Source organism: Callithrix jacchus, chromosome 1 (assembly GCF_049354715.1).
Source record: "Callithrix jacchus isolate 240 chromosome 1, calJac240_pri, whole genome shotgun sequence".
In the NCBI taxonomy this organism is placed as follows: Eukaryota; Metazoa; Chordata; class Mammalia; order Primates; family Cebidae; genus Callithrix; species Callithrix jacchus.
Genome location: NC_133502.1, coordinates 85833108 through 85848589, shown reverse-complemented (window position 1 = coordinate 85848589; position 15482 = coordinate 85833108). Strand labels below are relative to the sequence as shown.

The 15482-nt window shown below is 37.5% G+C and overlaps 1 protein-coding gene across 6 annotated transcripts in view; it reads right to left on the bottom strand.

Annotated features, from left to right (window-relative positions):
• The window catches only part of PCSK5 (proprotein convertase subtilisin/kexin type 5), a 470824-nt gene that overhangs the window by 278499 nt on the left and 176843 nt on the right, over nucleotides 1–15482 (bottom strand). For all 6 annotated transcript variants that reach the window (XM_078366047.1, XM_078366050.1, XM_054254455.2 and 3 more), the window contains exon 7: nucleotides 14561–14733. In XM_078366047.1, coding sequence (XP_078222173.1) covers nucleotides 14561–14733 — 173 coding nt within the window. The remainder of the gene's footprint in view (nucleotides 1–14560; nucleotides 14734–15482) is intronic.

The following is a 15482-nucleotide window of genomic DNA, read 5'->3' as shown; positions in this document are numbered from 1 at the left end:
TTTATTATCGACAGAGGTATGAAAGGAACTTACTATAAGAATTTGGACAGGCACTTGGAAAAGAGGATAGAATATTCTAGCAATAATGAAAAGTTCATACTCTTCTCTAAGTTAGCTCTAGTTTATGAAATTTCTCACTGTGAAGTGATTCCAACTGCCAGCTCAAGTCTGCAAGGATAAGCTACCCTCATCGAGAGCCCAGCATGGGGCCTGAATTGTGTCACACGCCTGTACTATATGAAGTAATAATCTTGATCTTACACCACAGAGTAACTCTAAATAGAGTTTAGTTTCTGAAATAGAGAAGATCAGCCGTCTCCATTTCCTACACATGAACACAATCCTGTCTTAATTAAAACAAATTATACTTTAGAGAAAATTATAGCTGTTATCAGGCTCGTATTATTTACAAGACTCTGTAGTGACTATTTGGGGATCCTTAAAGATCCATTCAATCTTTGAAAAGAAGCCCACTACAGGACTGGACACTTCACATGTGCAATGTCATTCAGCCTTCACCATCGCTCTGTAAAGCAAGTCCTGTCATAGCCTTTTCTCTGGGAAACAGAAGCTCTGATCATTTGTCTCAGGTGAAATAGCTAGACAGTAACGAAACTGGGCAAGAGAGGGACTCACTATACCATTGCAGGCCTCATCCAACGATGAAGTGGAAGAGAACAGACCACACAGTAGGGTTCAGGGAGATGCTAAATTAGTTGCCTGGATGATCAATTCTCCAGGAACTCAGAGAAGAGAGAGATCTTTGTTGCAGTGCTCACTTTTGAGACCACAGTTCAGTTATGGTTGACTGGGAGCTGAGTGTGAACAGATGGGCCCATGTGACCCACTGGACAGGAATGCCTGTTGCATGGAGCATGGTAGCAAAAAGTGCCACGGTCATGCTTCTTAGTCGCCATGTTGCCTTACTTTGCCAAGACTCAGTTTAGAAATCAATAAGCTGAGTGTTCCTGTGCAGCTCATGCCCATGCCTACCTCAACTGGCTATAGGCGTCATAATAATGCTCACAGTTAACTATTAGGTTTGACTGTCTTCATCAAACATGAGGTGAGGAATGCAAGCTCAGGTGAAGTGGAAAAACAAATCTGCTGTCTAAGCCATATATACTTTAAAATCTTTTGATATTATCAAGTGAGTTCAATGGGCCCTTGTTTATTACAAAGTGGCTTTTCTTTTCCCATTTCTGCCATGTTATGTTGAAAACTGATCTATCTTTTCTCCCTATCAACTTTCTGAAATCTATGTTTAGAATCATAGCAATTAAAGATTAGGATAGACCTGAACTTGACCTAATTTAATCCCTATATGATTTTGAATCTTCCCTTAACAGGGACACCCATACTATACTAAAGCACTCTTGTGAGGAGGGGTTCATTGACCTCCCAGGTAGCCCAGCAGTAACTATAAACAGAACAAGCCAAACCAAAAGAACAAAGGACTGTTGTTGATAACTGATCAATCTAAGAGCAGAAGAGTCTAACAGAGGGATTTAGAATAGGATTTGCAAAAGTTGGTTTAAACTGCCCACACAGTTACTAATGGACCTGTAAACTAAAATTGAAAACGAGATGGTAATAAAAATTTAAAATTGCACCTCAAAAGTTTAGAATAGATTTGTGTTCCTCTCCATAAAAATGCACAACAGTTCACATTAATATAGTAACCTAAATTTGGTTCTTGGATGTCAGATAACTTTGTGCAATTAAATAATGTGAAACCACACATGTATTTCTGAAAAACATGCAATTCTTTGTTTCCAAAATGGATATTATATTGGGACATTCAGCAAACCATGTCTTAGCTTTGTTAATGTTCTAAATACACAGAATTTCATCAGGATGTAGTTAAATCTTGAGAGAGAACTTCTAAAGCAAATCCCAGTTAAAGTCAATTTTCATTAAGTGGAACAAATTTTTAAATAAGCTCCCTTCTCCTTCTGCCTAGCTATATATTATTCCAAAGTTTAACATTTGCCAACTAGTTTAATAGCAGTCTGTCATTCATTATAATGCAAACTGGTACCAATCCTGCTACAGCTGGGTGCATATCAGACAAAAACATATCCCTCCTGGATGGAACTGGTTAAGTTTATTATGATTATTATTACTGCTTTATTATATAAGATGATTATACCTCTTCTCTCCCCTCCTGGTGAACATATGCCTTTAATTTAAGGGTGGGGAAATATGTGTACGTTCACTTGTGTGTATGTACAAGCAATCTTTGCTTTTAGCAAACACACCACACAACCCATCAGTTTTAAAATCTGGTGAATTGAAAAGGCAATTGATAATGGGAAGGGAAAATAGTAATCACAGTCTTCCTAAGAGACTAAACAGTCAGACATATGCCAATAGATGTCTATCAAATGTCTTGGTTTCCATCTGGATGCCTAAATACAATAGAGTGAGGATGGGATGAGGTCCACAGTTTCAACAGAGAGAGGAAGGCCCAATGATCCTGATTGCACTGACTCTTCTTGAGCATCCTTGACAATGGCTCTGTTCTGGTAGAATTCATTGAAAAGCTTTAATTGACATTACTAAAGCTGAAAAAGCTCAAAGTATACTTGTAGATAAAATGACAAAACAAACCCTATAAGCTGTGCTCCTAAAATATCTACAAAAAAACTGCATGATTTCCCCAGAAAAAAAGACTAAGGTAAATGCCAAACCAGTGCTTGGCATATAGTAGGTACTTAAGAATATTTCTTTTTTTTTTTCTTGAGATAGAGTCTTGGTCTGTTGCCCAGGCTGGAGTTCAGTGGCCCAATCTCAGCTCACTGAAACATCTGCCTCCCAGGTTCAAGTGATTCCCCTGCCTCAGCCTCCAGAATAGCTGGAATTACAGATGTGTACCACCATGCCTGGCTAATTTTTATATTTTTAGTAGAGATGGGGTTCTACCATGTAGGCCAGGCTAGTCTAAAACTCCTGACCTCAAGTGATCCACCCTCCTCAGCCTCCCAGAGTGCTGTTGTAACAGGCGTGAGCTACTGCACCCAGCCTTACAAAACATTTCTTGAGTAAAATAATAATGGGAATACAGGTAACCTTAAATAGGCTTTTCTGATTATGAAAAAGATTCCATTTTAAGTTGTTTTTCTTTTTCTAAAAAAAGTTACTAAACACACTTGTCAGGAAGTTGTGAAATGACATCAATATTAGACACCTGCTGATGAATATCGATTGCACCAAGTGTTATTGAAGTTTAATAATCCAAATGGGGCAAAAAAGATGATTCCAAGGCAACTAGACTGTGCTACAGTAAGGATTCCTACTGTGGGCTGTTTATTCTGCCCTAGCTTACCAGATTCTGTAAACTGAGGGGACTTTGGGAGTTTGGCTTCCATTTTATTTAGAACATTTATTCATCATTATACAGTGAGCTCCCCAAAGACAATGGCTGAGTGCTATTCATCTTTCCCTACCATCTAGAAAAGTGCCTGGAATATTATAATCCCTCAGTGAATGTCTCCTCAATGCAACCAGGAATAAATGAATGAAGAAATAATCAATTATAGAAAACGTTAGGGTCTTAGCTTCTTATTCTGACACAAAACCTGGGGTTATCTACAGCTGAAACATTGTCAAGTTACTCACTTGCATTAGAAAATTATTTTCCTATTTAGGACTGACTGGGAAAATGAAGCCAAGAATGTACCCTGAGAGAATGCTATGCCAGTCACGCCAAGGAGCCAAGCCAAAGGCTCACCATGGTAAACGCAACTATGTAAGTCTGAATGAGACAAACTTTTAAACTGATCTCTCCTAAGATGACATATAAAATTTCAATTCTGAGACCCTGGCAAAACTGAGAAAGAACTTTCGAGAGAACCTACATGCTCTCCTAAGAAGCCTGGGATGTTCCTTGTCAGTCATAAGGAACAGGGATAGTTTTAAAGAGGAAAAAAATGACAAGATTTGCATATGAAAATACTTCATTGATTGCAGTATTCAGGCAGAATTGAAAGTTGAAGCTGAAGCTGGGCAGTTTGGGAAGTATGCTACTGTGGAAATCTGTATGAGAGATGTTGTTTCTAACTGTGAGAACAAGAAGACGAATTTCATAAGGTTTTAGGAAACAGTACATGCAAGACTTACTAGATGACTAGCATGAGGAATCAAAGAAATCTCAGGTTTTAGGAAGGGAGACTGGGTAAATGGTAGTGCTTTCAACAAGTGAGGGAACACACAAATGTTGATAGAATTAACCACTAATATTATTTCTAGTTCCATTGTTCTGACTCTAGAGGCCTAATGACTTTAGGTGAATTTCATAAAGTAATTTTGCAAATTTTAAAATAAAATAAAATTTAAAAGCAATCCAAAAAAGTAATAAAAAGAAAAGCTTCTATGTAGTTAAAGCTGAGAATCTTAGTTAAATGCATCTTTTTACTACAGGACTTCTCAGAGCCCTGAATATGCTAGTTTTATTTTGTTTTTCCTAACAGAGTTTCTGCTCTTGTCACCCAGGCTAGAATCTAAAGGCGTGATCTTGGCTCACTGCAACCTCTGCCTCCTGGGTTCAAGCCATTCTCCTGCCTCAGCCTCCTGAGTACTTAAGACTACAGGCGCCCACCACCACACCCAGCTAACTTTTGTATTTTTAGTATAGACAGGTTTTCACCATGTTGGCCAGGCTGGTCTCGAACTCCTGACCTCAGGCAATCTAACTGCCTCAGCCTCCTAAATTGCTGGGATTACAGGTATGAGCCACCATGCCTGGCCTTAATATGCTTTTAAATCTTCAAAAGGAGCATATAATAAGTGGTGTTTCTTAAGTATACTTGACAGTAAAATCTCTCTGCCCCCAACCCCTTTGCCTAGTATTTTATTAAAATAGTGTTTTCTGCCATATGTTTTATAAAATATTACCTTAGATATTTTTCCCACGTCTATATTTATAATAATCTCAAGATTATATAATTACCTTCTATAAGGATTATTCAGCAACATGAGATTTAGAACAATAAAAATTTTTATATTTTGAATGATCAGTATTTTGTTTTTATTACCTCTGCCCATCTTAAATAATAATAATAATTAAGATTCATAACATATTTAGAGACTTTACATTGTTATAGGAGCTCCGCTGAATATTTTACAGGAATTAATCATATAATCCTCAAACATTACTATAACACATTTACCAGCATTTAGCTCCATTTTAATAGAGAAGCAAAATGATCCTCAGAGAGGCTAATTAACTTGAACATGATATGAAAGTACTGGAATTCACATTTCCAAATCCAGGGTCTGGGTACTTTAACCACCATACTATACCATGCATGTTTATAACTTATTTCTAGACTATTAAGCAAAAACAATGCCAGTGTGATCCTTAAGTAAATTAGCTCAGTACATGCTGCAAATTGGCATGGAAGTCATTCATATATTCATTCGTTCATTCATCCTTTCTAAACCCCTGCTGAGTACCAGATACTGTTGTGGGTATTTGGGATACAGTAGAACAGGCATTAAAGAGATAATTAGATTAGAGACAGTAAGTAGAAATAATCAATAAAAAGAGGTACAATAATTGCAAAGAAGGGATTCTGAAGGGCCGGAGTATGTGTGTGTTATATTGTTTATAGGGGAAACCAGGAAGCCTTTTTAAAAAACAAGTTAGACGAGAGCTCAGAGAAGCACTGGGTTTTGTATACAGAGGTCACTGTGACCTTTACAAAAGCAGCTTCAGTGGATTGCAGGGGTGGAGTCCTGAAGCAGTGGCTCCAAGAGATAATGAAAAGAAAGTTGGAGGATGGCAAGTAGGGACAATGGCTTCAGGGAATTTCATTCCAAAGGGAAAAAAGGAGAACTGAGGCAGTGTTAGGGAGGAGATAAACCGAATCTGCCAACTTATCAAAGCTAATATACCATGATCAAGTTGGGATGCAAGGCTAGTTCAATGTATGCATAATCAATAAATGTGATTTACCACATAAACATAATTAAAAGCAAAAACTACACGATTAACTCAACAGAGACAGAAAAAGATTTCAATATAATCCAACAACCCTTCATGACAAGAACAGAAAATGAAACACCGCATATTCTCACTCATAGGTGGGTGATGAAAAATGAGAACACATGGACACAGAAAGGGAAGTACTAAACACTGGGGTCTATTGGGGGAAAAAGGGGAGGGCCAGTGGGAGGGGGAGGTGGGGAGGGATAGCCTGGGGAGAAATGCCAAATGTGGGTGAAGGGGAGAAGGAAAGAAAAGCACACTGCCATGTGTGTTCCTACGCAACTGTCTTACATACTCTGCTCATGTACCCCAAAACCTAAAATCCAGTAAAAAATTTAAAAAAAAAACAAAAAACCCTCAACAGACTAGGCATCAAAGGAACTTACCTCAAAATAATAAGAGCCATCTATGACAAACTCACAGCCAATATCATACCGAACAGTCAGAAGCTGGAACCATTCCCCTTGAGAAATGGAACAAGACAGGGATGCCCACTTTAACCACTCCTATTCAATACAGTAATGGAAGTCCTTGCCAAAGCAATCAGATAAGAGAAAGAAGTAAAAAGCATCTAAATAGGAAAAGAAGTCAAACTATTTCTCTTTGCTGATGATATGCTTCTATACCTGGAAAATCCTCTAAAGACTCCACCAAAAGACTCCTGAAACCAAAAACAACTTCAGTGAAGTTCCAAGATATATAATCAATGTAGGAAAATCAGCAGCATTTCTATATAACAATAATGTTCAAGTTGAGAGCCAAATAAAGAATGCAATCCAGCCAGATGCGGTGGTTCACAACTGTAATCCCAGCAATTTGGGAGGCCAAAGTGGATGGATCACCTGAGGTCAAGAGTTTGAGACCAGCCTGGCCAACATGAAACACCATCTTCACCGAAAATACAAAAATTAGCTGGGCATGGTCATACACACCTGTAGTCCCAGCTAATTGAGAGGCTAAGGCAGGAGAATCACTTGAACCCAGGAAGGAGAGGTTTCAGTGAGCTGAGATTATGTGACTGTACTCCATCGTGAGTGACAGAGTGAATTTCACCTCAATTAAAAAAAAAATGCAATCCACTCACAGTAGCCACAGACACATAATAAATACCTAAGGCTACGTCTAAACAAGGAGGTGAAAGATGTCTACAAGAAGAATTAGAAAACACTGCTAAAAGAAATCAAAGATGACACAAACAAATGGAAACAGCATTTTATGTTCATGAATTGGAAGAATCAATATTGTTAAAGCGGCCATAATACCCAGAGAAATCTTTCGATTCCATGCTTCTCCTATCAAATTACCTATGTCATTTTTTTTCACAGAATTAGTAAAAACTATTCAAAAATTCACATGGAACCAAAAAAAGAGTCCGAATGGCCAAAGTGATCCTAAGCAAAAAGAACAAAGCAAGAGGCTTACATTTCTTGACATAAAACTATACTAAAAGGCTATAGTAACCAAAACAGCATAGTATTGGTACAGAAACAGACATGTAGACCAACAGAACATAACAAGAGTATCAAGAAATAAAGCCACACATCTACAGCAATCTGACTTTCAACAAAGTCAACCAAAAAATAGCACAGAGAAAGGGCTCCTTATTCAATAAATGGTGCTGGATAAATAATAAAGAACTCCCTATTCAGTAAATGGTGCTGGGATAAATAATAGAGAAAGGACTCCCTATTCAATAAATGGTACTGGGATAACTGGCTAACCCTATACAGAAGAATGAAACTGGACTCCTACCATTCACCATGTACAAAAATTACCTCAGGATGGATTAAACATTTTAATGTAAGAAGTCAAACTATAGAATCCTAGAGGAAAATCTAGGAAATGCCATTCTGGATATGGACCTTGGGAAAGAATTTGAGACCAAGTTCTCAAAAGCAAGTGCAACAAAAACAAAAGTTGACAAGTTGGATCTAATTAAACTAAGAAGCTCCTGCACAGCAAAAGAAACTACCAATAAACAGGTAACCTACAGAACAGGAGAAAATACTCACAAACTACACATCCAACAAAAGTCTAATATCCAGAATCTATAAGGAACTTATATAATTCAAAAAGCAAAAAATCCAATAAAGCAACGTGCAAAAGACATGAACAGACACTTCTCAACAGTAGACAAACATGCAGACAACAAATATGAAAACATTCTCCATATCACTAATAATCAGAGAAATGTAAATCAAAACCACAATAGGATACCATCTGTGGAAAGCAGGCTGGAGATTTCTCAAAGAACTTAAAACAGAGCTACCGATCAGCCCAGCAATTCCATTATTGGATATATACACCCAAGCAAATACCAAAAAGAAACAAAAACTCTTATGTTCACTGCAGCACTAGTTACAATAGCAAAGACATGGAATCAGCCTAGGTGCCCAATCAATGGTGGACTGGATAAAGAAAATGGGGTATACATACACAATGTAATACTACACAGTCATGAAAAAGAATGAAACCATGTCCTTTGCAGCAACATGGATGTAGCCAGAGGCCATTATCCTAGGCAATTAACACAGGGACAGAAAATAAAATACTGCATGTTCTCCCTTATGAGTGGGAGCTAAACATTGGGTACTCATGAACATAATTATAGGAATGGGGAAAGGAGAGAGGAAGGGGTGGATGGGTTGAAAAACCAACTGCTGGGTATTATACTCACTACCTGGGTAAGCCTCAGCATCACACAATTTACTCATGTAGCAAACCTGCACAAGTACCCCTGAATCTGAAATAAAGTTGAAATTATTTTTAAAAGGACCAAAGAGGGAGTCTCCTCTTGTTCTTTTAAGACAGGAGGATGAACAGTACAAATGTATATTGATGGTAATAACAGAGCTGAGAGAGAAATTTTGATGATAAAATAATTTTTTGAGGCAGATCTTTGATGGGGCAACATGGGATGGGGTCCGGAGAAAAAATGGAGAGGTGGCCTTAGGTAGAAGATGAACAATTAATTTACCACAGTAACACAAGAGATGCTAGAGTATGTGGTCACAGATAAAGGTGGAAGGTCAGATGTGCCAAATAAAATAGAAACAACAACATGTAACAAAATTTATGAGATTTCTCTGAAGCCAATGTTTTGTCTTCTTTAGCTATGGTGAATTTCTGTTTTCCCTCTCTATAAATTAGAAAGAACAATACTGGCCCAGCGCAGTGGCTCACGCCTGTAATCCCAGCACTTTGTGGGGCCAAGGCAGGCAGATCACAAGGTCAAGAGATTGAGACCATCCTGGCCAACATAGGGAAACCCCATCTCTACTGAAATACAAAAATTAGCTGGGCGTGTTGGTGCGCGCCTGTAATCCCAGCTACTCAGGAGGCTGAGGCAGGAGAATTGCTTGAACCCAGGAGGTGGAAGTTGCAGTGAGCTGAGATCACACCACTACACTCTAGCCTGGCGCCTGGCGACACAACAAGACTCTGTCTCAAAGAAAAAAAAAAAAGAGAGAAAGAACAGTACCTATCTTTTGAGATTATCATGAAGATGAAATTTATCATTTATTTTAAGGCCTAGAAGATGGCTATAGTATAATAAGCTGGACAAAATGTTAAATGTTCATGTTGCTATTATTATGACTTGTATGCAGCTCAAATTATATAACTCTAACTCTTGCTCTTAATTTTATAGCTACTTAGCATCAAATAAAATACATTCCTTAGGAGAAAGAGCAAGTTGTCAACTGTGACACAGTTTGTTTAACATAGTTTCTCTAATATAATTTTGTCACATTAGTTCTAAAAGGTCTGTAAACTGAATCAATTCTGATTTTGTTAAAGTATTTGAAAACAGTATTACATTCTTTGAGCCAAATTCTATCTTACAGTAAACAAACAGGAAACAGTGTGGAATTCAATATTTGCTACATTTTTGAATAGCTTGCAGAAAGAATGGATGCAATCAGTACGTGGACTCCCTGAGCAAAATGTATTTTTTCCTCTGTGAAAATCTCTCTTGAGACTTAGGCTTCTCTACTGGTGCCTCATCTTTTCTGTGGTCTTTGATGCTGTTGCTACCCTGGTTCAGCATTCTCCCGGACCACTTCAATCTTCCAGTCTTGCCTCTTCATCTGTCACCCCACATACAGTTGCTGTTTACACAGCAGTGATTTTTAAAAATTGCATAAGGTCAGGCCACAACTCTGTTTAAAGTCTCTCATGGTTTACTGTAACAGAACACGCCTGCCATGATTTAGAAAGCCCTGCTGAGCTGGCCCCTGCCTTCCCCTCCAACACATCTCCCTCTGCCCTTTTTCTGTTCCACCTTGCTCCCAACACCTAAATTAGTACTGTGTTCCAGAAATACATCTAAATCTTTCCCTACCTGCGGTTCTTTGCTCTTTCTGTTCCTTCTGCATATTATAGTTCTTCATATGACTGGCTTGTTACCATTTATGTCTCTGTTCAAATATCACCTCCTCAAAGAAGATGTTCTGTCCTCCCTAACTAAGGCTGTTGTGCTTTCCTTCAGCAGAAATCAGTTTACTTTCATTCATACACTTATCCTCAGCTGAAGTAGTCTTGATTGTTTCTATCCTTGTTTCCTATCTCGTTGCTAGAATGTAGGAACTTTTATGTATTACATACAAAATGCAGATGTCTTTTTCACCCCTTTATCTACAGTATATAGAAAGTGGGACCTCAATAAATTTAATATCATGAACAAATAAATTCCAATTCTTACACTTTTGTAGGTGACATGGTTAAAACCCCAATAGGCCAAAGTGATGTTAGGCTGCTGCGTAGGTTTTCAGCTAGCTAACTGAAGGAATTATTTTATCAGTTATTTATTTCTTCATTTCTTAAGTAATTCAGCCAGTAAATCACTTATGTATTTCTTTGTTATACCCTATAATCTAATATTGTATTGTTTTTATTGTTTTCTTTGTTTTTGATAATGTGTATGATACAAAAATATAAATGAGAATACTATCAAATATAAAGTTTACTTCTCACCTGATGCCTCAAAACAAAGTAAAGATTTCTTTAATCTGGGAAAGAGAAATATACTGCTTAAAATATTAAATTATATATTAATAGATATTTAGAGAAACATCCTTTGGGAAAACAAAAACAAAATGCAGGGCTACAAACATGGATAACTAGACAGAATTTATATATCCAGAGGTTATTTCACTGAAATTGAAGGTATGCTTTTAAAGGCAAGTGAAATTGAAGGTGTGTACAGACATAGAAAGAACAAAATAAATGACACTACAGAGCTCAGGAAGGCTATGTTGACTTGCATCATACTATCATGTTTTATTGAGACAGAGTCTCATTCTGTCACCCAGGCTGAAGTACAGTGGTGCAATCTCGGCTCACTGCAACCTCTCAAGTGATTCTCCTGCCTCAGCCTCCTGAATAGCCAAGATTACAGGTGCCTGCAACCACGCCTTGCTAATTTTTGTATTTTTTAGTAGTAGAGATGGGGTTTTACCATGTTGGCCAGGCTGGTCTCAAACTCCTGACCTTCAGTAATCCACCCTCCTTGGCCTCACAAAGTGCTGGGATTACAAGTGTGAACTACTGCACCTGGCCTGCATCGTATTATTTTTAATCTACCCCAAAACGTAACTTAATGGAATCATCTGGAACTCTGCAATATGGAAATAGCATAGGAGAGAAGGATGATGGGCTAGGAAAAATTCAAAGTTTTGTAGAAGGACATATCTTTTCTGTGAAAAATAAAATGCATTTATATTTCAGGTATTATACTAGTTGCTTTATATGCATTATCATCTCATTTCACACTTATTACATCTCTGTGAATGCTGTTAGTGCCTTAACTTATATGAGATAATGGAAGCAGAGAGGTAATTTGATCTATACAAGGTTAGAGAGAAGGAAATGGCAAATATTGGGCTCAATCCTAGCCTAATCTGAAAGCCTGTTTATATTAAACACCTGAAAACAGTATCTTGTTGACATCATCACATTTAAATGCATCACCACTGTTTTTCCATATTTAGATGTGCAGTGCTATGAACCAAAAAACAATTTATTCTTATTGATAGTTTTTCTTTTGTTACTACCTCCACTCTAAAAACAAATGGTTTGGTTTAAAACTGAATTCCTTTTTTTTCCCTAAGTCAAACGTTGAAACATTTTCAATGGAATGTTGAATTAATTATGGTATACTCTAAAAAATTTGAAACAAATAAAATAAATGAGTTCTATTCTTAGGGGTTGCCCTGGAAGGATGCCCATGGTAGACCATTATGTGCAAATAGTAATGTGTGGAAGTATAGAATCCCTGTTTGCATGTTAATATGCACAAGAGTATAGAAACGTGTAGCCTATACTCTTAACAGTGGTTACTCAGTTGGGTGGAGAAATCTGTTATTAAGTTCATCTGTACACTCATTTGTGTATAATCTGTTACAATAGGCATAGGTTACTTTCATAATTAATAATGAGTATAAATTTTCTCCAAATTATTTCTAAATATAACCTTTCTATGTATTTGAATAATTTTCTCAGATGATTTTATTTCTAATCTTAACCCCTTTTTCCTCTTCTTTTAACCTAAGCACCACATTTTAAATTTTTTACACACTAAGCTGCCAGTTAAGATTTCCATTGAACAAAAGATTCCCCAGCAAAAATAAATTTGAAAATTGTTGGTTCATGTCTTCTGATTCAATGACACATGTACTAGCCTGTCAATAAAACTAGCTATTGAATATGGGCATTCTTTATACATATATATATATTCTGAGTTCTAACACACACACATATATATATTCTCATTCATGAAGTTATGTGTATTAGTAATTTAAGTATTTTCAGATTAATGAGAAAGCCCAGAGTGCTCTTCATTATGAGAGCCATAAACGTACAATTTCATGATTAAATATGAACAAAGCTTGGTTTACTTAATTTAAATGATCATTCTACTGAAAACAGAGAGAGAGATAACAGCAATTTTTAGTCCATGGCTTCAGTCATGAAATCACCAGATTACACAGAATATATTCATTTGCTGTTAGGTATCTTGAAAGAAACTTGTAGACAATGAGTTAAAACCTTATCCTATGGTTTAAAAGCCTCTAATATAGGGGGCTGAAAATTGACAGAGCTAAAAAAGTGAATGTCTTAACCAAACCTGAACTATCATTCAGCTAGGAAATACCTACAAAATAAGCATATCATTTTCTCCTCGAGTCTATTTCGGAATAATTAGAAGAGAGCTTAGCTCAGCCTTCTATTAAAACCCTAACAAAATCCCACAAAGATGTGGGAAATCATTATTATTTTTACTCCAGTGGCAACATTATATTAATCAACAATGCATTCCACTGTAAATATCTGAGCTAGATATTTAACAACCCTGTGGTTAGCATCATTTTTAGTAAATTAAATTTGATTCAATAACTTTTATTGAATACTCAATAGAATTCAATGCACTGTCTAGGTTTTGCAAAGCCCATAGAGCTGTGCAGGGCACAAGTACAGCTCTCTAGGAACTTGCAATTTAGTAAGGAAGACAGACCCAGAACTCACTCTGATATAAAACACAGTATGATAAGAACTCTATGTAATACCAGTAAGAATACTAAGCATAGGTAGGGGCTGCTTATATTTAATTCTAGTTTGGGCAGTGAGAAGGCTTCTGGGAAGAAGTAAACTTTTTCTAGCTGGGGCTTGATGGTCAAACAGCATTTGGCTTACAGTGGTAGGACTTGGGGATGGGGCACAGAGCTATGCAGGAAGAACAAGGAAAGCAGCCTGTGCTTATGGATAGGAGTGCAGCACATCTACATTATAAGGAGTAAAAGAAAAGTGGAGGAAGGAGGCGGCTAGGCCAGAGTCATAATGGCCTTAAATGAACAAGACTAAATGTATGTTTTAAATCACCCAAAGGTCTATTTATGAATAAGAAAAAGACATTACTTCTGGTGGAGCTCTCCTCCTTTCATGATTACAAAGATTAGAATCTTTATATTTTAAATTTAATTTCAATAAGACAGGATTTCTCAAGATCTACAATTTGAAATAGACATTTTATTACATTAGATTGTATGGTAAGTTTCTGGGGGGAGAGTGGTCAATTTTTTGGTATAATTAAGGAAAATAACAATGCATTATCTCTACAATGTGGTAGTAGAGATCCGGAGCTAGAACACAAATAATACTCTGTCAGAGGTGAGAGAGACTAGGGAAACTACTTAAAAAAGGGAGATGCCCTGAGGGGCATCTATTAACACTACCTGGAGAGTGTTAAATATCTTCACTCAGTTTCACAGTCCTAAGAATTTATTTCTCCTAATGCAAGATTAATGTATTAATGTCTTTCCTTTGAAAGAATTTAAGCACTGTAATATACCTCTGTTCTTTTCAGAAGAAACTCTCTAGCTCTTAGTTCATTGGCAGAACAGAAATAACTCACAATCCCAAATGTTCACCACCTCTTTCCATTAGCCTACTGCTGGCTCAGCCTAAAAGCTCCATCCAAGTCTCTCGACGGCAGCTAGAAACCCATAGATTATTCGTATGAGAATCATCACCCATCCACATAGTATAAGCCTCCATGCTTTGAAAACCTACCATTCTAACGCCGTTTTCAAAGGCTTGCCGGGTGAGGGGGGCTGGTCCATCCACAGTCTTGCCATCATCATCTGGGCCCCAGCTGGCACTGTAAATATGAACGTGCTGGGGGTTGAAGCTAACTGATTTTGCTTCTACCATGTCCGTGACATCTCCGTCCAGCATTCGTACTCCTTCAACACAGAAAGGAGAACTAGCTCATTACAGGGGCTTCACTCCACAACACTCAAATAACAGAGCTGTAGGCTTCTCAGGGGAAATAATACATTTTGTTTGTTTGTTTGTTTTTTGAGACGGAGTTTCGCTCTTGTTACCCAGGCTGGAGTGCAATGGTGTGATCTTGGCTCACCGCAACCTCTGCCTCCTGGGTTCAGGCAATTCTCCTGCCTCTCAGCCTCCTGAGTAGCTGGGATTACAGGAACGCTCCATTATGCCCAGCTAATTTTTTGTACTTTTAGTAGAGACGGGGTTTCACCATGTTGGACCAGGATGGTCTTGATCTCTTGACTTCATGATCCACCCGCCTCGGCCTCCCAAAGTGCTGGGATTACAGGCTTGAGCCACCGCGCCCGGTCAATAATACGTTTTTAATCAACACTTAAGTGATCATATCTTCCCCTTGCAAAAGGATAATGTATACTTTGCAGCAGTATCTTGGGGAGAAAGGATGTCACATTGCATATAAAAGAGCAAAAATAATTTTTTTAATCCATCATTTGCTTTTCCTAAGGTTCCAGTTCTTAAAGCAGCTGCCACAGTTTCTACCTTCTCATCCTTCTCCTGCATGAGTACCTGACAAAGAGATCTTTGAGCAGTCCATCTTCCTTAAACTTTTCACGGAATAACTTGTGTTCATAATGGGTATAAAACATTTTATCTAACTTCAGCAGTCATATACTATTTGGAAAGCTGCCAAGGTAGA